The sequence below is a fragment of the Narcine bancroftii genome, chromosome 4 (assembly GCF_036971445.1).
Source record: "Narcine bancroftii isolate sNarBan1 chromosome 4, sNarBan1.hap1, whole genome shotgun sequence".
NCBI lineage: Eukaryota > Metazoa > Chordata > Chondrichthyes > Torpediniformes > Narcinidae > Narcine > Narcine bancroftii.
In genome coordinates, this window is record NC_091472.1 from 315,899,800 (window position 1) to 315,923,389 (window position 23,590).

The 23,590-nt window shown below is 49.3% G+C and overlaps 2 protein-coding genes across 2 annotated transcripts in view; both read right to left on the reverse strand.

Annotated features, from left to right (window-relative positions):
- Positions 1-6,773, reverse strand: part of plcd4b (phospholipase C, delta 4b) — a 48,830-nt gene extending 42,057 nt beyond the window's left edge. Inside the window, exons 1-4 of the mRNA XM_069936010.1 lie at positions 6,683-6,773; positions 5,853-6,011; positions 4,543-4,771; positions 416-545 (exon numbers count right to left, since the gene is read on the reverse strand). Coding sequence (XP_069792111.1) covers positions 416-545; positions 4,543-4,771; positions 5,853-6,011; positions 6,683-6,707 — 543 coding nt within the window. The 5' untranslated portion in view covers positions 6,708-6,773. The remainder of the gene's footprint in view (positions 1-415; positions 546-4,542; positions 4,772-5,852; positions 6,012-6,682) is intronic.
- Positions 6,774-17,508: 10,735 nt separating this feature from the next.
- cnot9 (CCR4-NOT transcription complex subunit 9) overlaps positions 17,509-23,590 on the reverse strand; it is a 45,718-nt gene continuing 39,636 nt past the window's right edge. Inside the window, exon 8 of the mRNA XM_069936021.1 lies at positions 17,509-17,791. Coding sequence (XP_069792122.1) covers positions 17,770-17,791 — 22 coding nt within the window. The 3' untranslated portion in view covers positions 17,509-17,769. The remainder of the gene's footprint in view (positions 17,792-23,590) is intronic.

Sequence of the window (23,590 nt, forward strand, 5' to 3'; positions counted from 1 at the left end):
TAAATTGTCTCACACCAGAGCACGTGTGTTTAAGGAGGGGTGGGGGTTTAAAGGAGATGTGTGGGGCACGTTTTATACACAGTCGGTGCCTGGGGTAGTGCTAGAGGCAGAGTCAGGTTTAAAAGGCTTCCAGATAGAATTATAAATGAAAGGTAGGGAGGAGTATAAATCATGAACATGGACATCGTTTTCAGCACAGATATTGCAGCCGAAGGGCTTGTCCCTGCACTGGGCAGTACTGTTTTGTGATCATTTCTGGGAAGAGAGAGCGTTTATAAAGATATGGGGAAGAATCAGGAGGCTACCAGGTCATTGGTCTCGTTTTTCAGTAAAAGCTGTCACAAACTTATACCATCCCCACCAGCCAATAGTCTCGGGCAGTCCCACAAAGAATGCAGGCAGCAGGCGGGCCCACCTGAAACAGCCGCAAGGAGCGGTCTTCATTCATGTTAACATTCATCATCTTCAGTAAATCCCGCACTTCCTTAAAGTTCATTCGCCCGTCTTTATCCTTGTCAGCCTTCTGGAACCAGTCACTGATCCACGTGAGGGGTGAAGGAAGGTGACCCAGAGGGTAAAACGGCTCGAACACAGAGTGCACTTCCCTCCACAACGTCCCATCACACCCCACCCGGGGTCAGACATAGAGTGAAGCCTCCTCCACACCGTCCCAATACACACTCCCAGGGTCAGACATAGAGTGAAGCTCCCTCCACACTGACCCATCAGACACACCCAGGGTCAGACACAGAGTGAAGCCCCCTCCATACCATCCCAACACACACTCCCGGGGTCAGACACAGAGTGAAGATCCCTCCACACCATCTCAACACACACACCCGGGGTCAGACATAGAGTGAAGCTCCCTCCACACGATCCCAAAACACAGTCCCGGGGGTCAGACACAGAGTGAAGCTCCCTCCACACTGTCCCATCACACACTCCCAGGGTCAGACATAGAGTGAAGCCTCTTCCACACCATCCCAACACACACTCCCGGGATCAGACATAGAGTGAAGCACACTCCACACCGTCCCATCACACACTCCCGGGGTCAGACACAGAGTGAAGTTCCCTCCACACCGTCCCATCACACACTCCCGGGGTCAGACATAGAGTGAAGCCCCCTCCACACCGTTCCAACACACACTCCCAGGGTCAGACATAGAGTGAAGCCTCTTCCACACCATCCCAACACACACTCCCGGGATCAGACATAGAGTGAAGCCCCTTCCACACCGTCCCATCACACACTCCCAGGGTCAGACACAGAGAGAAGCTCCCTCCACACCGTCCCATCACACACTCCCAGGGTCAGACTTAGAGTGAAGCCTCTTCCACACCATCCCAACACACACTCCCGGGATCAGACATAGAGTGAAGCACCCTCCACACCGTCCCATCACACACTCCCGGGGTCAGACATAGAGTGAAGCCCCCTCCACACCGTCCCATCACACACTCCCGGGGTCAGACATAGAGTGAAGCTCCCTCCACACCGTCCCATCACACACTCCCGGGGTCAGACCCAGAGTGAAGCCCCATCCACTCCGTCCCATCACACACTCCCGGGGTCAGACCCAGAGTGAAGCCCCCTCCACACCGTCCAATCACACACTCCCGGGGTCAGACATAGAGTGAAGCCCCCTCCACACCGTCCCAACACACACTCCCGGGGTCAGACACAGAGTTAAGCCCCCTCCACACCGTCCCATCACACACTCCCGGGGTCAGACCCAGAGTGAAGCCCCCTCCACACCGTCCCATCACACACTCCCAGGGTCAGACCCAGAGTGAAGCCCCCTCCACACCGTCCCAACACACACTCCCGGGGTCAGACCCAGAGTGAAGCCCCCTCCACACCGTCCCAACACACACTCCCGGGGTCAGACCCAGAGTGAAGCCCCCTCCACACCATCCCATCACACACTCCCGGGGTCAGACATAGAGTGAAGCCACCTCCACACCGTCCCAACACACACTCCCGGGGTCAGACCCAGAGTGAAGCCCCCTCCACACCGTCCCAACACACACTCCCAGGGTCAGACCCAGAGTGAAGCCCCCTCCACACCGTCCCAACACACACTCCCGGGGTCAGACCCAGAGTGAAGCCCCCTCCACACCATCCCATCACACACTCCCGGGGTCAGACATAGAGTGAAGCCCCCTCCACACCGTCCCAACACACACTCCCGGGGTCAGACATAGAGTGAAGCCCCCTCCACTCCGTCCCATCACACACTCCCGGGGTCAGACCCAGAGTGAAGCCCCCTCCACACCGTCCCATCACACACTCCCGAGGTCAGACCCAGAGTGAAGCCCCCTCCACACCGTCCCAACACACACTCCCGGGGTCAGACCCAGAGTGAAGCCCCCTCCACACCGTCCCAACACACACTCCCGGGGTCAGACCCAGAGTGAAGCCCCCTCCACACCATCCCATCACACACTCCTGGGGTCAGACATAGAGTGAAGCCCCCTCCACACCGTCCCAACACACACTCCCGGGGTCAGACCCAGAGTGAAGCCCCCTCCACACCGTCCCGTCACACACTCCCGGGGTCAGACCCAGAGTGAAGCCCCCTCCACACCGTCCCAACACACACTCCCGGGGTCAGACCCAGAGTGAAGCCCCCTCCACACCGTTCCAACACACACTCCCGGGGTCAGACCCAGAGTGAAGCCCCCTCCACACCATCCCATCACACACTCCCGGGGTCAGACATAGAGTGAAGCCCCCTCCACACCATCCCAACACACACTCCCGGGGTCAGACATAGAGTGAAGCCCCCTCCACACCGTCCCATCACACACTCCCGGGGTCAGACCCAGAGTGAAGCCCCCTCCACACCGTCCCATCACACACTCCCGGGGTCAGACCCAGAGTGAAGCCCCCTCCACACCGTCCCAACACACACTCCCGGGGTCAGACCCAGAGTGAAGCCCCCTCCACACCATCCCATCACACACTCCCGGGGTCAGACATAGAGTGAAGCCCCCTCCACACCGTCCCAACACACACTCCCGGGGTCAGAACCAGAGTGAAGCCCCCTCCACACCGTCCCGTCACACACTCCCGGGGTCAGACCCAGAGTGAAGCCCCCTCCACACCATCCCAACACACACTCCCGGGGTCAGACCCAGAGTGAAGCCCTCTCCACACCGTCCCAACACACACTCCCGGGGTCAGACCCAGAGTGAAGCCTCTTCCACACCGTCCCATCACATACTCCCAGGGTCAGACACGGAGTGAAGCTCCCTACACACCGTCCCATCACACACTCCCAGGGTCAGACATAGAGTGAAGCCTCTTCCACACCATCCCAACACACACTCCCGGGATCAGACATAGAGTGAAGCTCCCTCCACACCGTCCCATCACACACTCCCGGGGTCAGACCCAGAGTGAAGCCCCCTCCACACCGTCCCATCACACACTCCCGGGGTCAGACATAGAGTGAAGCCCCCTCCACACTGTCCCATCACACACTCCCGGGGTCAGACATAGAGTGAAGCTCCCTCCACACCGTCCCATCACACACTCCCGGGTTCAGACCCAGAGTGAAGCCCCCTCCACACCGTCCCATCACACACTCCCGGGGTCAGACCCAGAGTGAAGCCCCCTCCACACCGTCCCATCACACACTCCCGGGGTCAGACATAGAGTGAAGCCCCCTCCACACCGTCCCAACACACACTCCCGGGGTCATACACAGAGTTAAGCCCGCTCCACACCGTCCCATCACACACTCCCGGGGTCAGACCCAGAGTGAAGCCCCCTCCACACCGTCCCATCACACACTCCCGGGGTCAGACATAGAGTGAAGCTCCCTCCACACCGTCCCAACACACACTCCCGGGGTCAGACCCAGAGTGAAGCCCCCTCCACACCGTCCCAACACACACTCCCGGGGTCAGACCCAGAGTGAAGCCCCCTCCACACCATCCAATCACACACTCCCGGGGTCAGACATAGAGTAAGCCCCCTCCACACCATCCCAACACACACTCCCGGGGTCAGACCCAGAGTGAAGCCCCCTCAACACCGTCCCGTCACACACTCCCGGGGTCAGACCCAGAGTGAAGCCCCCTCCACACCATCCCATCACACACTCCCGGGGTCAGACATAGAGTGAAGCCCCCTCCACACCGTCCCAACACACACTCCCGGGGTCAGACATAGAGTGAAGCCCCCTCCACACCGTCCCATCACACACTCCCGGGGTCAGACCCAGAGTGAAGCCCCCTCCACACCGTCCCATCACACACTCCCGGGGTCAGACCCAGAGTGAAGCCCCCTCCACACCGTCCCAACACACACTCCCGGGGTCAGACCCAGAGTGAAGCCCCCTCCACACCGTCCCAACACACACTCCCGGGGTCAGGCCCAGAGTGAAGCCCCCTCCACACCGTCCCAACACTGTCAGTGTTACACACTGTATTATGACACCTATGCACTGTCTCAAGGATGAAATGGACAATGAGGAGAATCCCGATTACTACTCAAAACCCCCCCCGGAACAGGAGAGTGTGAAAGGATATTGGTCGAGTTTTTCCTTCTGGTCCATGTTGTTGAAGCTTTCGATGAGCTTGCGTAGGCCTTGAATCCAGTGTTCTGCCTCCTGCTGGGTTTCAGCCACCAGGTCCAGATTGCCCCTCCGCCCGCGGAAGACTAGGGTAAAGCAGCGGTCGGGGGCAAACTCATCCGCAATGCTCTGCAGAACTTCAGACTGGTGACCTTCCCTTACCGCCTCGATGTCACTGATGGAGACTGGGTGGGTGAGAGAGAAACAGAGGAACCACGCACAGAATCAGGCCCTTCAGCCCATCTGGTCAGCGACAAATTATCATGCAATCAATGCCCATTGATCTGCATCCAGATCCTCCTTCCATACCACTCTCATCCATGTACCTATCCAATCTTCTCTTCACTGTTGAAATCTAGCTCTCATTCCCCACTTCAGCTCGTTCCACACCCCCACCCCTCTCTGTGTGAAAAAATCCCCCCTCATGTTTCCCCTAAACTTTTCCCTTTCAGCCTTAACCCATGTCCTCTGGTTTGTATCTCACCTCCCCTCAGTGAAAAAGCCAACCTACATTTACTGTCTATACCCCTCATAATTTTAAATACCTCAATTAAATCTCCCCTCATTCTTCTATGCTCCAGGGAATAAAGTCCTAATCTGTATGACCTTTCCATGTAACTGAGTTCCTGATGTCCGGGCAACATCCTAGTAAATCTTCTCTGCACTCTTTCTATCTTATTGATATCTTTCCTGTAGTTAGGTGACCAAAACTGCACACAATTCTCCAAATATGGTCTCATCACTGTTTTGTACAGCTTTACTGTAACATCCCAACTCCTGTACTCAACAGCTTTACCATAACGTCCAGCATGTTACTGACCTGCCCCCATGACATTAGTGGCTTCAACTGGAACATTTGCTTATTTCCACTTCCTTTATCTCATCTCATCCCTCTCTCCACACTTTCCCCTCCCCTTCCTGCAACCTCTCCACTTCCCTCCTCTCACCTCCCCTCCATTCTCCCTCAATCCTCCTTCCCCTTCACCTCATCCTCTCTCCTCCCTCCCCTTTACTCTCATTTGCTTCCCTTCTCCTCATCCTCTACTCCCCCTCCTTTCTCCACTCCCTCTCTATCTCATCTCCCTCCTCTCCCCGTTCCTCCTTCTTCCTCTCCCATTCCCTTCCCTCATCCTGTCCTCTCTTCCCTCTCACTCCCTCCTTCCTCCCCTCCCCCACCTCTCTCCCCTCCCTCCACCCCCAACCCCCTCTCTCCCTCTACAGCCCACCTCATACCCCCATTCCCCTTTCCCTCAACCCCAAACTCACAGCTCCTGCGGGGATTGCCTGACCGCTTGGACTGGTACCAGATGTGCATACCATCTTCCTGCAGCTTGAAGTAGCGCAGCCGCTTCCAGTTGCGGGACTTCACCTTCCGCATCACCGTTCCGTCCAGCATCAAGCGCAGGTCCTCGTCCAGCGTCACCCCTGCCGACACAGAGGGTCAGCCCCACCTTCACTGCCCACCGCACATACCCCCAGTGAGGCCGTCGGCAACACCCGCTCAGCCTGGTCATCAGCCTGATAGGCTGGGCCAGAGGGGCTGAATAGCCTCTGCTGTCACTGTGGAATAGTCAAAATGGGCCAAATGGCCACCTGTGGAAGTCACAAAGAAATGAAAGGCCTCCTTCTGGCCCTATGGAATCATTATAAGGGGCTGAATGGCCTCGTGCCTCTGTAATACTCTTTAGGGCTGAATGGCCTCCTGCTGCCACAGTGGAACAGTCACAGTGGGATAAATAGCCTGTTACTGCTCCAGTGAAATTAACAAGAGGCCAAAGGCCCACCAGCCCCCCACACCCCACTGTTGAGGTCACAACAGAATGGCCTCCTGCTATCTCTGTGGAAGTCACAAGAGAATGTAATAGCTCTGTAAAACTCTTGGGATGAATGGCCTCTTGCTGTTCCTTGGAACAGGCTTGAGGAACTGATTGGCCTCTGCTATACCTGTGTAAGGCTCTGGGCTGAATGGCCTGCTTTCCTAGTCTGAAGCTATCAGCCTGCTTCCCCCACTCACGTCACCTCAGCCCCCATGTCAAACCTCCTCCCCACGCACCCCCCCACCAAGTACCCAGCAGGGGATGACACCAGCTACTTACGAACGTTGGCTCGGAACGACGTCATTGGCACCAACCCAGACTCCGAGGCGGAGGGCCTCCCGGAACGAAGAACGGGATTGCGAATGGTCGAGCAGGTACCTGAAACAAACAGCCCACACAGGCATTGACAGGTCCTGGACTCAGAGCCTCAGAGAAGACCCCCTCAACAGGTCCATGCAACATGTTCCTTCACCGGCAACAAGTCCTCTCAACAAGTCCCTGCAATACGTTCCTTCACCTGCAACAGGTCTCCTCAACACACTCCTTCACCTTCAACAGGTCCCCTCAACACATTCCTTCACCTGCAACAGGTCTCCTCAACACATTCCTTCACCTTCAACAGGTCTCCTCAACACGGTCCTTCACTGGCAACAGGTCCCCGCAACACGGTCCTTCACCTGCAACAGGTCCACACAACATGTTCCTTCACCAGCATCAGGTCTCCTCAACACGTTCCTTCACCGGCAACAGGTCCCCTCAACACGCTCCTTCACCTGCAACAGGTCCACACAACATGTTCCTTCACCGGCAACAGGTCTCCTCAACACATTCCTTCACCTTCAACAGGTCCCCTCAACACATTCCTTCACCTGCAACAGGTCTCCTCAACACGTTCCTTCACTGGCCACAGGTCTCCTCATAAGGTCCCTGCAACACGATCCTTCACCTGCAAGACATTCCTTCAGCGGCAACAGGTCCCCTCAACACGTTCCTTCACCGGCAACAGGTCGCCCCCCCAACAGGTCCCTGCAACACGTTCCTTCACCTGCAACATGTTCCTTCACATTCAACAGGTCCCCTCAAAGGGAAAAACCAGATTGGATCAGATTAGAGCTAGATAAAATAGGGGAGAAGGTACCTGAACATATACTATATAAGTGGGATGAAAAGCTGGTGCAACATAGGAATTCACCAGTACTGCACCATCTGCTCAACATTTGGAAGATTCACGTAGAAAAGAATAAAACAAATGATCAACTACCAAAACTAATATTGACGCAAAATCAACTAATCCTTTTCACAATAGATAACCTTTCCTTTAGAGAATGGGAGAGAAAAGGGATCAAAAGAAATGAAAATTGTTTTTCGGGAAATAAATTATCATCTTTTGAACAAATGAAGGACAAATATGGTATAACTCAAGGTACAATGTTTGCATACCACCAACTGAAAACCTACTTGAAAGACAAATTGGGAAGCAGGCTGAGGTTACCAGAAGGAAGCAATTTTGAATATGTGATTACAGACACAATAATAATTAAAAGATTTATAACAAACCTGTACATTAAGCTGCAAGAGAAAGAGAACGAGGAAACAAGCTGTAAACCCAAACAAAAGTGGGAACAAGATCTAAACATAAAGATAAAGAATGAAACATGGGAAAAGCTATGCTCCAGAACTATGAGAAATAAAATAAACACAAGGTTACACATGATACAATATAATTGGTTACACAGGCTATACATCACACCCCAAAAGTTAAATAAATGGGACCCAACAGTATCAGACAGATGTTTTCGCTGTAAGAAGGAAACGGGAACAACAGGACATGCAATTTGGGCATGTGAGAAAGTTGAAAAGTTTTGGGAAGATCTAAATCAGGTATTAAATAAAATCACAAAAAGCAACAAACCAAAAAATCCAGAGATCTTTCTTCTAAGTAATATAAGAAGTAAAGAACTTGGCCTCGATTTGGATGGAGCACAAAAAAGATTTATTATGATAGCCTTAGCTGTAGCAAAAAAATGTATTATGTCAACCTGCAAATCAGAAGAGAGCCTGAGAATACAGCAATGGTATATAGAAATGAATAGACCTATTCCATTGGAAAAAAAATAACATAATTTAAGAAATAACATCACAGTATTCGAACAAATTTGGGAAACGTACATGGAACACAACAGAGAGGGCCTACCGTGGACCTCCACCACCTAAAATGACAGGAGAAGAAGACGAAATGAACTGACCCAGTATGTAAAAGTAGATGACACAAATTTCTTGTTTATTTTCATTGTGTGATGACATTGTTTAATGGGTTTATTGTATCATATATGTTGAACGTTGAGTGAGTGGGGAGAGGGAGGGTGAAGGAGGGAGGGAAGGGAGGGGGGAAAGGGGAGAAAATGACACTGTGTATATTCAAGAGGGAAATGTTTGTATGTATTTTGGTCAGTATGGTTCACAGTGTGAAAAATAAAATTAAAAAAACGTTCCTTCACCTGCAACAGGTCCCCTCAACACGTTCCTTCACCTGCAACAGGTCTCCTTAACAGGTCCCTGCAACACTTTCCTTCACCGGCAACAGGTCCCCTCAACAGGTCCCTGCAACACGTTCCTTCACCTGCAACAGGTCACCGCAACAGGTCCCTACAACACGTTCCTTCAACAGGTCCCTACAACACGCTTCTTCACTGGCAAAAGTTCCCCTCCATAGATCCTCTCAACAGGTCCATTCAACAAGTTTCCTCACAAGTTCCTTGAACAAGTTCCGTTCACAGGTCCCCTCATTAAGTACCATTGCCAATTCTCCTCAACAAGTTCCCTCAACAGGTCTTCTCAACATAAGAAATAGAAGGAGGAGCTGGCCATCTGGCCTGTCGAGTCTGCTCCACCATTCAATGTGATCATGGATGATCAGCTCATCCCAACCTACCTGCCTTTTCCCCATATCAGCAAGTTCCCTCGACAGCTTCCTTCAACAGGTTACCTCAACAACTCCTACAGATCCACCATTGCACGTCTCCGAGATCACAATGAACTGCAAAGGGTGGTGAAGGTGGCTCAGACACACCCTTCCTTTCCATCACCTCCCACCCCTCCTTCAGACTCTCCGTCCATCAACTAAATCACACAGCCGCTCTCTCCATTGACTCCCACACACCCCCTCCACTTCATTGACTCCATCTATACACATCCATCCCCTCCGTCACACACCATCCTCCCCTCCGTCACACAGCCCTCCCTTCCATAACACACTCCTTCTCTTTCATCACACACCCTGCTCCCCTCCGTCACACTCCCCCTCATCCGTCACCCCCCTCTCATTCATAACAAACCCCCACCCCTCCATTCCTCTATTACATACCCCTTCCCCTCCGTCACATACCCTCCCATTCCTCCATTACAGAACTCCTCCCCTCCATCACACTCCCCCTCTCATTCATTACAAACCCCCTCCTCTTCATTCCTCCATTACAAACTCCCCTCCCCGTCACACACCTCCTCCCCTGTCACATCCCCTCCCCTCTGTAACACACTCCCTCCCCTCCGTCACACAACCCCTTCCCGTCATATCCCTTCCCCTCCATCACACAACCCCTTGCCATCACACCCCCTCCCCTCCGAAACACAACTCCTCCCCTGCGTCACACCCCGCTCCCATCCATCAAACACCCCCTCCCCTGTCACACACCTTCCCTTCCGCCACACTCCCCCGCCCCTCCGTCACACACTCCCTCCCCTCCATCACACAGTCTCTCCCTCCATTGACTCTATCTACACTTCCCACGACATCAGCCAACACAATATAAGGGACCCTGTTGTGGGAAACTGTTGAAAGGACTTATCAACGGGACCTGTGAAAGGAACGCCCCAAGTATGGGGGTCATACTATGGCAGAACTGTGGGAGCGGTAGTATTGGGGGGGGGGGGGGTCTCAACATTGGAGGGGCAGTACTGAGGCTAATATTTATCTCTCAACCAACATCAATGAAATGGATCACCTGGACATTGTAGGAGGGGATCTTGTCAATGTAAGGGGGCTGCTACATTACCCTCGATGTAAAGTCACTGAAAGGCTCTATGGAACTGCGTGTCGATCCCACTCTCTGGCCTGGGGAAGGGGGTGCCAGACCACTGGTGGGAGCTGTGGCCATCTGTGCATCTGGCAGTGTCACTGCCCCGCAGTGTTGCTCTGGAAACACAGGATGCACAACTGCACCCACAGTGTGTACAGCTGAGGATGCCACAGGCACCAGTGGGAACAGTGGGGAGCAGTGTGGGTATACTGCATGCCGTCGTGCCAAGCATTGGGTGGGAGTGTGGGATAGAGGAGAGACATTCCATGGGAGAATTGACAGATCAATCCCACCCAATTCCTGGGGATGAGCTGGTTACTGTGAGCAAGCGGCTTGTGGAGCTGCCCTGGTAACTCAGCAGGAGGATGCGACTGATTCACCTCTGACACACTTTGCATCGACTGGACTATCAGTAATGACCAACCATCTCCCCTCCTTCAACTGGAGCTGTTGAGGATCCCTGGGGACCACTTCAAATATTCATGACACTGAGCTGTTTACAACTGGTGCAGAGTGTTTGTGTGTGTGAGAGAGACAGAGAGAGAGAGTGAGAGAGAGAGGAAGAGGGAGGGAGAGGTTGAGGGTGGGGGGGAGAGAGAACGAGAGAGAGTGCGATGGGGAGAAACAGGGAGAGAGGACAGAGAGAGAGAGGAAGAGGGAGGGAGAGAGAGAGAGCAAGCAAGCAACCAGTAATGTTAAACTTGGTTCAATGACTAGACTGAGAAACACCAGCACACACACACACACACACACACACACACACACACACACTCACTCTCACTCTCAGAGCGGGCCATGGTATAGACCAGTACTCACCAGGGGAGCGTGCGCTCCATTGAGAGAGGTGCGGAGGTAGTTGTCCTTCACAGGACTACGACTGGATGTGTGTGGCCCACACCCACATTCGGTGCAGAGTTTGCTGGAGGAACCGATCAATCTTTGGGAGCAAGTCAGGGCCAAACCTTATAGCAAGCACGTCAGCGTTTTGTGGCGGCCTGACTCACGAGAACCAAAGTGCCTTGTGCATATTTAATGAGGCATATTCTACTCACATGCCAGAGTGTTTTGTTTGTCTCTTTCACAGTCACATCCTTCAGAGCAGCAGGAAACGACCATTCAGCCCTTCAAGCTTGTGCCAGCTCTCTGGATGTGTGTCAGTTTTGTTTGATTTTAATATTCCACTTTTAATTTTTTTTTTAAAAAGAGTATAAATTTGGACAACCAGCACCGTAATAGGCCATTTTGGTCCACAAGTCCATGGCACCCAATTTACACCCCCGGTATACTTCAAACGGTGGAAGTAAACCCAATCAGACATGGGGAGAACATACAAACTCCTTACAGATAGTGCGGGATTCGAATCCCGGTCCCAATCACTGGCTCTGTAACAGTGTTGTACTAACCGCTATGCCAACCATGCCACTCTTTTCTCCAACTCCCTTTGGAAAATTCCGACCCAAATCCAGATCACATCAGCGACTCTGGCTAATTACCTTTGACTTCTGGTCAATGGCCTTCCTGCCAATTCCTGACCCCATTCCTGTCCCAAGGAGATCAAGCCCCTTGAGGATCAGGTTTCAGAGAGTCTACAGCCTCCTGGCACAAATCCAAGCAGCCATAATCCTGGTGCGTCCGCCTCGGAGTTAAGCTGCTTGGCTGCAGCAGGGGACTATGCTGTGGCAATGGGGATTACAGTGGAAATTCTACAAAATTCAATGACCACATACAAAGCCCCTGCACGCACAGACACCCAGAGCAACTGGAAGATCAGTGCAAGGCGTTCTTTGGTCTCCCGAAGCCTCCAGCACACGGAGATGTTGGTGAGGGAGTGGTGCCGAGTGGCACAAATCAGACTGCAGGAGTACGGGCTGAGGGACATACTGAGGTTTGGTGCAGCCAACAACAGCCAACTAGTCCACCCATTACCGGGGCATTGAGACCAGAGGGGAATCCCTCAAACATCAGAGGGACGAGTAACCCTGAGGGGCCACACAAGTGGCAATCGAGCGATGATATAATTAATGGTTAACCCAGTACATAGGAATATTTCACCAGAATAAAAAAAAGTTTTTCATTGCAGAAAAGTACGAGAGAAACTCAGATGTTCTCAAAAGGCAGTTGATGTTTTGGGTGTTAGACTGTCAGGAATTTCACAGAAATGCTGGAGGAATCTCAGCTGGTGTTGCAGCGTCCATAGGAGGTAAAGATACAGAACTGACGTTTCGGGCCTGAGCCCTTTTTCAACTTCTTCCAGCTCAGGCCCGAAACGTCAGTTCTGCATCTTTACCTCCGTGCATGTCACGAGACTGGCTCTAATGTTTCTGTTGTTTCTATGTCTGCACCTGCAGACTTTCATGTTTCACTCTGTCAGAAATGTTGGAAATCAAGCAGATGCCTGAATAAAAAATGGGGGCAAGGGGGAGGTAGAGGGAGGAAGGAGGGTAAAAGTGCAAAACCTTCTCCCCTCCCCCCATCTTTTTATTCAGGCCTTTCACTGAACATTGACACAGGGGCCCTCCAAAGCTGTGTATGCAGTTCTCTATTCCCTGTTCGCCCACAACTACTCAGCCAAATTCAACTCCAACTCGATCTACAAATTCACTGAAGACACCACCACTGTTGGCCAAATAACTGGAAATGATAGGCCAGAATACAGGATGCTGGTCGAGAACCTAGTTGCTAGTGCCTGAATAAGCAATCGTACTCTCAACGTCACCAAGACCAAGGACTTTAGGAAGGAGAGCCGGAGGGACCTCGCACCTGTCCACATTGATGGGACGCAGGTGAGGAGGGTCCTGGGAGTCCATATTTCAGAGGACCTCTCCTGGGGCCAGCTCATCGAGGCAACTGTGAAGAAGGCGCTCCAATGGCCCTACTTTCTCAGGAGTCTGAGGCGATTTGTCATGATGTCAAATACTCCATCAAACGTCTGCAGGAGTATTGTGAAAAGTATACCGACTGGTTACATCAGAACCTGGTTTGGTAATTTGAACATAGGAAGGTAGACGGCTGCAGAAGATAACAAACCAGGTCCATCACAGACCTCCCACCCATCACAGACGTCTACGTGAGGCACTGCCTCCAGAAGGCAGCCAATGTCATAAAGGACCCCACCCTGGTCACAACCTCTTCTCACTGCTGCCTTTGGGCAGAAGGTACAGCAGCCTGAAGACCATTTCAAGGGCAGTTTTTAATCCAACAGCCATCAGGCTCCTGAACCTTCCCTGGTTACACTGATCAAAAGGGCTAGGATTACTGTGAATATTTATTATCTATCAATAGTATTTATTGTCTTATTCAATTAGTTTTTCTTTACAAGTCCCTGTTCAGCTGCCAAAAATAATACATTTGGTGCAGATTCAGAATCAGAATGTATTATTGTGAACATGTCATGAAATTACGTTGTTTTGTGACGGCGTCACTGTGCAAAAATTGCTATAAATTACACTTAATAAATGAGTGTAAAAAGAGAAAGTGAGGTCGTGCTTGTGCTTCATTGTCTGTTCAGCAATCTGATGGCGGATGTTTTTGTATCGATGGGAGCTCGTCATCAGGCTTGTGCACCTCCTTCCTCACGGTAGCAGTGAGAAGGGGCCATGGCCTTGGAAAATTATCCACAGTGTATGACAATAAACATCATCATCTTCCCCTCCATCTCCTTTCACTCCATTCAGAATCTCACCCTCTATCCTCCTATCTCTCCTTCTACTTTTCTATCTCTTCTTCTTTCTCCTTTTTCTTTAGAACAATAGAACATTACAGGATATAAACAGGCCCTTCTAGTCTATGCCAACCATTTTTTATACCTAGTCCTACTGACCTGCACCCAGTCTATTTACCTCCATACCTCTCCCATCCATATACTGTCCAGTCTTTCTAAATGCTAAAATTGAGGCTGCATTTACCACTTCAGCTGGCAGCTCATTCCACACTCCCACCTCTCTCTGTGTGAAGAAATTCCCCCTAAACCTTTCCCCTTTCACTCTTAACCCATGTCCTCTGGTTTGTATCTCACCGACCCTCAGTGGAAAAAGCTTATTAACATTTACCCTGTCTCTTCCCCCTCATCATTTTAAATACCTTGATCAAATCTCCCCTCATTCTTCTACACTCCAGGGAATAAAGTCCCAACCTGTTTAATCTTTCCCTGCAACTCAGTTCCTGAAGTCTGGGCAAGATCCTAGTAAATCTTCTCTGCCCTCTTTCTACCTTATTGATATCTTTCTATTCCTGGACCATTCCAAATCCCACTCATTTTTTGAACTCTCCTTTTGACCCTCTCTTTCGAACTCTGGCACTCACATCGGTCTCTCCTTTACACCTCTCCCAAGTCCGATGCTATGGGAGACAATAGGTGGGGCAGACATGCCTTGCCTATGAACAGGCTCTTGGTTTGTGTTTCAGCACATGTCACATGCAGTGGAGAGAGTCCCTCATGAAAAAGTCTCTAAAGTTGCTACAGACGTATATTCTTAAAGTGTATGTATCCTTGTAGTGCCATAATGGAATGAAGACTATGACATATTTTCTGGAAAACAATAGAAATGTAATAAAATGCAGAGCCCACTGCTCTACTCATTATACACCCATGACTGAGTAGCCAGACACAATCCCAATGCTAAGTAGAAATTTGCTGTTGACACCAGGGTTGTCAGCAGAATCACAGATGGCAATGAGGAAGCATAAAGGCAAGAGACAGATCAGCTCATTGAGTGGTATCACTCCACAACACTGCACTCAACATTAGCAAATCCAAGGAGATGAATGTGACTTCAGGAGAAAGTCAGGGGAATATGGCCCAGTCCTCATCGAGGGCTCAGTAGTGGAGGGGGTCAAGAACTTCAAATTCCTGCATGTCAACATCTCCGAGGATCTGTCCTGGAGCCTCCATGTTGATGCAATCACAAAGAAGGCTCGTCAACAGCTAGACTTTGTGAGGTGTTTGAGGAGATTCGGTATGTCATCGAAGACTCTCCAAAACTTCTACAGGAATGGAGTGGGAGTTGTGGATAGAGAGGGGATGAGGAAATGAAAGGGAAGTGAATGGAGTGGAGGGTATTGAAGGAGATGGCAATGGATAGAACTGAGGGTAGATGGAGGGATGGAGGGGAGGATGGAGGAGAAGGGAGATGGGGAGGGAGGGATAGAAGGGAGGGGACTGTGGAGAGCATTCTGGCTGGTTGCATCACTACCTGGTATGGAGGTGCCCACTCTCAGGACAAAATTCCAGAGGGTTGTTGAATTGACATCACGGGCACCAGACTTCATGAAGACATCTACAAGAGACGGTGTCTTAAGAAAGTAGCCTCTATTCTCAATGACCCAGGGCATGCCCTCTTCACTCTGCCACCATCAGGGAAAAGGTACAGGAGCCTGAAGATGAACACTCAGCTTCTTCTCCTCCGCCATCAGATTTCTGAATGATCAATGGACCACAGGCCCGGCCTCACTTTGACTTTTCATGCGCTATTTCTATTTATTTTTATAAGGTTGGATGCTTCCGCAAAACAAGGAACTTTGTGACTTGTACAAGACAATAAATTCGGAATTATAAGGGGCATAAAAAGGGTAAATAATCAGAACTTCTTTTTCCATGGTAGGGGCATCAAGAATAAGATGGCATTGAGTTAAGGTGAGGGAAAGGAAATTTAAATTGGATCTGAGGGGTTATTGGCACACCTCACCATTAGTTATCCATTCACACAAAACACGGTCTCAAACAACTAGAAAACTTGCTTATCCGGCATCTACCAACCCAGTAGGTGCCAGGTACAAGAGATTTTCCTACATAAACCAAAGAGATTTCCAGAAGGGAACAATTGATTGAGAAGCTACAAATGAGGTGGAAGAGGTCTACATTGAAGGTTATGGACACAAAGTTGGAGAAAAACAGATAGAAGATTGAGGATGAAGGAAGTGAGATCACTAGAGGTGAGATGATTAGGAAGGCAGGAATATCATAGAAACCTCCAGAGGGTGAGAGGTCAGCAGAGGTGGGACATCTTCAGAACAGGAGAGAGAAGCAGGAAAGGATGGAAGTCTCTGTGTTAGTGAGCTTAGTTAAACATTTATCGTCTATCTGAGGAAATGATGTAAGACAGAAAATGCCAACTTATTCTGGCTAGATTCCAGCCGGCTAAATGAAATTGGAGTTAAGAGGTTTATTGGCTGGAGACCAGCATCAGCAATAAGTGTGCGCAATGCAGGGGTAAGGAAGGAGGAGAAGGTGGGAGGGGATGGGGAGCAGGGAATGGAGTGGGAGTTGTGGATAGAGAGGGGATGAGGAAAGGGAAGTGAATGGAGTGAAGGGTAATGAAGGAGATGGAAATGGATAGAATTGAGGGTAGATGGAGAGGAGGATAGAGGAGAAGGGAGATGGAGAGGGAGGGATAGAGGGGAGGGGACTGAGGAGAGAGGAGATGGTGAGACAGAGGGTGGGGAGGTGAGGTGGAGGTGGGAGGGGAGGGGATGTGGAGGGATGAGGAAGGAGAGGGAAGATGGAGGGAGGGGAGGGAGAAGAAGGGAGATGATGAGACGGAGGGTGGGGCGGTGAGATAGAGGAGAGGGGGAGATGGAGGAGGGGAGATGGCAGGGAAGTGAGGTGGAGGGATAAAGGTGAGGGAGGAGGAGATAGAGGGAGGGAGGTGGTGAGATGGAGGGGGTAGAATGGAGGGATAGAGAGAAGGTGAGAGAGGAGGGGGATGGAGAGAGGGAGATGGTGATACGGAGGATGGGGAGGGGAGATGGAGGGGAAATGGATAAAGTATTCTATTTTGAAGGCAATACAGAGGGTCATCAAAACGGCCAAGAAGATCAGTGGGGTCTCCCTTCCCTGTATTGATGACATTCACTGGGAATGATGCTTAAATAGGGCTCAAAGAATTATTGAGGATCCTTTTCCATTCATCCTACAGTATCTCTGACCCACTACCATCAGGAAGGAGGTACAGAAGCATCAAAATCAGGACAGCCAGGCTGGGGTATAGCTTCTGGATTGTCACCTTGGGTCTCATAAAAGAATCAAGTAAATTATTCCAACGTATTTATTTTATATATATAACCTCCTGTGCACTGTGTGTTGGTATGTGTGCGCCCCATGGTCTGGAGAAACGCTGTTTCGTGGTGGTAGACTGTTTGTACAGTTAGATGATAAACGAACTTGACCGTGGTGGAAAGACGCAGCATATCAGGCAGGCATCCGCGAAGCACGAGCCCCAAAACGCCAACTTTCTGTTGCTTCCCACGGATGATGTCTGACCCACTGAGTTGCTCCAGCACTCTGCATGTTGCTCAAGACATCCCAGGATGTTCTCTGGAAAGGAACAGAGAAGACAGGAGCAGGAGGCCACTCAGCCCCTCAAGTCCTACCTCATTAAATCTGATCTGGCTCAGTCTGTATTCCAGCCGACCCACAGTTACCTTTCACTCCTCACTCATCAGCCACATACCCACCTCTTCCCTCCCTGACCACGCTGGCTTCTGGGAAGATCTGGAGTTGGGTTGGCCATGACTTGAACTGAACTGGAGTATTGTGCGGCTGAGGCGGGAGCGCTGGAGGCAAATCCTCGGGCACTCGGTGACTCCAGGGGGACTCTCTTTTGCTTCTCTTTCCCTGACTGAAAGGGCAGCAGGCAACACTAATGACAAATGGCAATTGTGAGGTAATATTACATTTCTGTTTTATTCCATGACAATAAATTGTATCTGATTTGTGGCAGCTCCAACTGGATCCCACCTCCAGCCACCTCTTCCCCTCCCTGGCTTTCTGTTTTCCCGCAGGGGTTTGCTCTTATTGTTGCTCAGTTCTAATTATATGAATTTATTGCTATATTTGTGGACAAAGGCTAATGAGGGTAGATGGAGAGATGGAGGGGAGGATGGAGGAGAAGGGAGATGGAGAGGGAGGGATAGAGTCAGCACGATTTAAATTTAAATTTAATTTTGAAATTTAGCATGGTAACGGGCCCTTCCGGCCCACGAGCCCATGCCGCCCAAATACCCCAATCAACTTACAACTCTCGTTTGTTTTGGAGGGTGGGAGAAAACCGGAGCCCCCGGAGGAAACCCACACAGACGTGGGGAGAACATTCAAATTCCTGACACACATGCTTTCACTCACATGGGATCTGGTTCACCCCTGACCCCTGGGCTTCCAGTTAAACCAATTTAAAATTGTCACCATGCTTTCAAATTTCTCGGACCTCTGGAATTGATCTGCTCTCTAACCCTCAGATAGATTTGCTCTCCTCTGTGAGGATGTCGAGGGTGAGCAGGGCTCCCGAAGGGCCTCGGTTGCGGACCCAGTGTCTCTGAAGGGCCTCTAGTTTTCTTTTTCTTGCCTTGATAGATGTACTATAATAATACTTGTCTTACTTACGATAATAATATCACCTCTTTATGCACCTTCCTTCGAGAGGTGATCTTTTGGTGGCACCAACAATTCTCAACAGGGACTCTATGGTCCCCCAGTGGCTGGGCACATTTAAATAAAAGCCTTGCTTTCTTTTCACCTCCTGTAATGTATACATTCTTTTTAAAAAATTTATGTAGTCGGTGTAATGATGGTGATCATGGTTGCAATGCCTAAGGGTTATAGCTCCCTGTTTGATTACACTTGGCTGCCAGCAGGGGGCTGACACCGAGCAAGTACAGCATGTTAGATCTGTAATGGAGGCTTGCAGCCTCATGGCCTGCCTCGTGTGCTGTTTACAACAACTTTAAAGTAAAGAACCTTTTCCTCCATCCATGTGTTCCCTCAGAACTCACACAAGATGAAACATGGTGTCAGAAAGTGAGATGAAGGAAATTAGAAGGAAATACTTTAAAAGGTAAAAACTAAAGTCAGCAACTGATCAGTGAAGGGAAGTTAACACAGTGAAAAATGGAAGGATTACATCCACCATTGAAACTTCAGCTGATAGGCAATGTGGCTGAAAATTGGAACAGAATTAAACAGCATTTTGGATTCTATTTAGTGGCAGTCGGAGCTGATGAGAAAAGTGATAAAATGAAAGCATCAGTTTTCTTACATGTCGTGGGTGATGAAGCCCTGGACATTTGCTGCCGAAGGAGACAAAATGAAACTGGAAAAAATAATGGAACAGTTTGAGGCATACTGCATACCTAAATATAACGTGACATTTGAGAGACACAGATTTTTCACATGTACAGAAGATGGAAGAAATTATTGATCTGTATATTACTGAATTGAGAAACAGAAGCAAAATATGTGAATTTGGTGGACTGACTGACTCGCTGATAAAAGACAGACTTGTGTGTGGTATTCTAGATAATAGTCTAAGGGAAAGGCTGCAAAGAGAGCAAAATCTAGACCTGGAAAAAGTCATAGCACTCTGTAGAACAGCAGAAACTGTAAAATTGCAAACAAAAGAGCTGTTCAGTGAAACTAGCTGCAATGTGGATCCAGACAATAAGAACAGACATAAACTGTTTCACAAAAAGAGTGCCAAAGTGGAAAGGGAGGCATGGCCAGTGAACAAAAATGAAAGGGACAATTGAAAGCCATGGCATCAATGTGGTGCACAACACCGACCAAAAAAGGGTCCAGCATATGGTAAAACATGTAATATGTGCATCAAAATCAACCATTATGCTCATTAGATGCATCATCAGGATTTTGGCAGTTAAAATTGGATGAAGCAAGTTCAAGACTATGTACGTTCAACCGTCCATTTGGCAGATCCAGATTCCTAAGGTGACCATTTAGAATAGTCTCAGCTCCTGAAGTGTATCACAAAACTGTCCATATGATCTATGAGCACCTGGACGGAGTTGATACCTCAGTGGATGACATCATAGTCTGGGGAACCACGAGAACAGAGCACGAGAACAGAGCACGATGAAAGTGCTGGAAGCAATAAGGAAAGCAAACCTGAAGCTGAATAAAGAGAAATGCCAGCTCGGGGTGACAGAACTAACATTTGTAGGAGATATTATTGGCAGTGAGGGCATCAGACCAGATCCCAGAAAGGTGCCCACCATTGGGAACATGCCAAGGCCACAATGCAAAAAGGATGTACAGAGGTTTAATGGAATGGTCAACTATATGGGTAAATTCATATCCAACCTCCCAGAAAAGATGGCCCCATTGAGAAGACGAACAGAAAAGAACATTGAATGGGAGGGGAATCATGAACATGAAAAGTCATGGAACGAACTAAAGAAACTGCTCACGGAGGAACCAGTTCTGAGGTTTTACGACCCAGTGAGACCCATCAAGATATCATCAGACACATCACATAGTGGGCTCGGTGCAGTTCTTCTGCAAAAATATGATGACTGGCAGCCCATTGCGTATGCAGCAAGGTCAATGACAGACGCGGAGACGCGATCGGCTCAAATGGAAAAGGAGCTGCTGAACATCACATACACCTGTGAAAGATTTCCTCAGTTTGTGTCAGGACAAGCAATCAGGGTAGAGACTGACTATAAGCCCTCGATTGCATTTTTCCAAAAGCCATTAATTGAATGTCCACTTAGAATACAAAGAATGACGATTAGGCTGCAACGCTCTATACTGAATGTGGCGACCACTCCAGGTAAGCTAATGTACACAACAGACATGTTGTCTCGAGCTGTTGACACAAGAGAGCCCGCAAACAACAAAATGGAGGAAGTCGTGAATGCCCTCGTGGACACGATCACAAGTGCACGGCCCATATCGGATGCAAAAATGGAGCTCATAAAGTCAGAGACAAACAAAGATGAAACACTGAGAAAAAACATCTTGGATGGATGGGCCAACATGAAGCAGGACTTGAAACGTGTAAGAAAAGAGCACGAGAGGTGATGTACTGGTCAAGAATCAACAATGATATAACAAATGAAGTGTCAACCTGTACAATATGCTGGAAATATCAAGCAAGCCATCCTGCAGAACGACTAAAGCCACACCCAGCACCACACAGACCTTACCAAAAGGTAGGCGCTGACCTATTCAAATGTCAAGGGAAGGACTCTCTTGTAGTCACAGACTATTACTCCCTGTATCCAGAGGTGTGTAGACTGAACACCACCACTGCAGACACTGTAATAACAGGTATGAAAGCCATATTCTCCAGACATGGTGTGGCAAGCGAGGGCTTCACAGACAATGAACCCCAGTTTTTCAACTCAAAGTTCTGAGATTTTACCAAAGAGTGTGACTTTGTACACACCACGTCAAGACCTCATTTTCCACAGTCCATTGGTCAAGTGTAAAAATCGGTACAGACAGTGAAAAGACTGATGAACAAGGTAAAAGAAAGTGGAACGGACATCTACCAGAGAATGCTAGTATACCACACAAACCGCTCGAGCGTGGTATGTCACCAGCACAAATCCTTATGGGACATAGGTTAAGATCAAACCTACCCATTCAGGAGAACCTCCTAAAAAGAAAAGAGGGAGAGCAAGTTCAACAGAAAGAAAAGCAAAAGTATTACTTTGACAGAAAACAAAAAACCTACCGGAATTCTACACTGGTGACCAAGTAAGACTTAAAAAACAAAACAAACTTATGGACTCAGAAGGGAACTGTCTGTAGTGAAGCCCAGCCAAAATCGTACACCATTCAGACAGATGAAGGTGCTGTTTGTGAAGAAATCGTCGAGATCTTCAAATGGGACCAGCCACAGTAGGTGGAAAGACGGATACTATTGAACAACCTGAATGCACATCTGAGAAGACTTCATCTGAGGCAACAACTCAGATTCAAGGACAATCAATCAGGAGATCGTCAAGACATGTGAATCCTCCTAAGAGACTCATTGAGCAAATGTAAAGACACCTGTTCTACAATGAAGTAGAGCTATCTTATTCACTCTTCAAATTTTAGTGTAAGAAAATGTGAACACACAAAACAAGTTTAAAAATGTTAACAACGTTGATTATAATGAAAATGTAAGTTCTTGGTGTTAAAGTTAAAATTGCAAGGTTATTCAAAGAAAACATGTTAGTTAAAAGCAAGCTTCTTCTGTTTTAAAAAAGGGAGATGTAATGAGAGTGATCATGGTTGCAAGGCAACTAGCAATGCCTTAAGGATTATAGCTCCTGTTTGATTATACTTGGCTGCCAGCAGGGACTGTAATGGAGGCTTGCAGCCTCATTGCCTGCCTCATGTGCTGTTTATATCAACTTTAAAGTAAAGAACCTTTTCCTTCATCCATGTGTTGCCTAAGAACTCACACCTACGAATACAAGATGTAACACTCAGTATGAGAAGTACAGAAGAAACCAACTAAACATGACTGCTTCATAGGGAAGGGGGCCCATAAACTATGAGCAGAATCATAGGGGGGGGGGGGGGGGCTATAGCTGAAGGAAGGTGGAGAATGGCTGGAGTACATGACAATAAACAGCATCTTGACCTGAAACGTTGACCAATGATTGCTCTCCACAGATGCTGCCTGGTCCACTGAGTCCCTCCACCTTTTTTCCACTCTCTACTTTTTAATTCAATCTTCCACACAATGAACATAAACTTTACTCATTTTCCCGATGAGTGAGCTCATGCTTTTTCCCCCCTTTCACAAATTGCTACGGTGTTCGAGGGCCATGTGAGAAGTGCAGCGGAGGATGCTCCCACACTGGCCTAGAGACCTGGCTGATTGTTTACCAAGGGTAGAGTTAAGACGGGCTCAACAGCAAACACACTGAAAGACGAGGTAAGTGAAACATATCTGAGCCAGGGCTCAAGGTCACAACGTAGTGTTACACTATGACCTATCTGCTCTACTCCCAACTCTCCCACTGAGATTTTCCCAGGGCATGGACATAGCAGGTGAAGACCCCAAGACACTCCGGGGAGTGGGGTGAACAAGAGGGCCTATTGCAACAAGGCACAGAGCTCCAGCTTCTGCTGTCTAGACATGTAAAGCTATCACCCTTGCTCCGTAACCCAGCTCCAGAGATGCATTTTTAATAAGTATTATCACTTGGTGTTGAATGAACGAGGAATGTTTGCAAAGGGATTTTCCTGAATAATACCTGGCTGACCAGCTGTCACGGAGGCTCTCACTGCACCAGTGTGTCACACTTGTCCACAGGAATCCAGAGTCGACCACCCTCCCCCTCCTCTCCATAAAAACTGACAGCACCTCCAAAAGCCAAC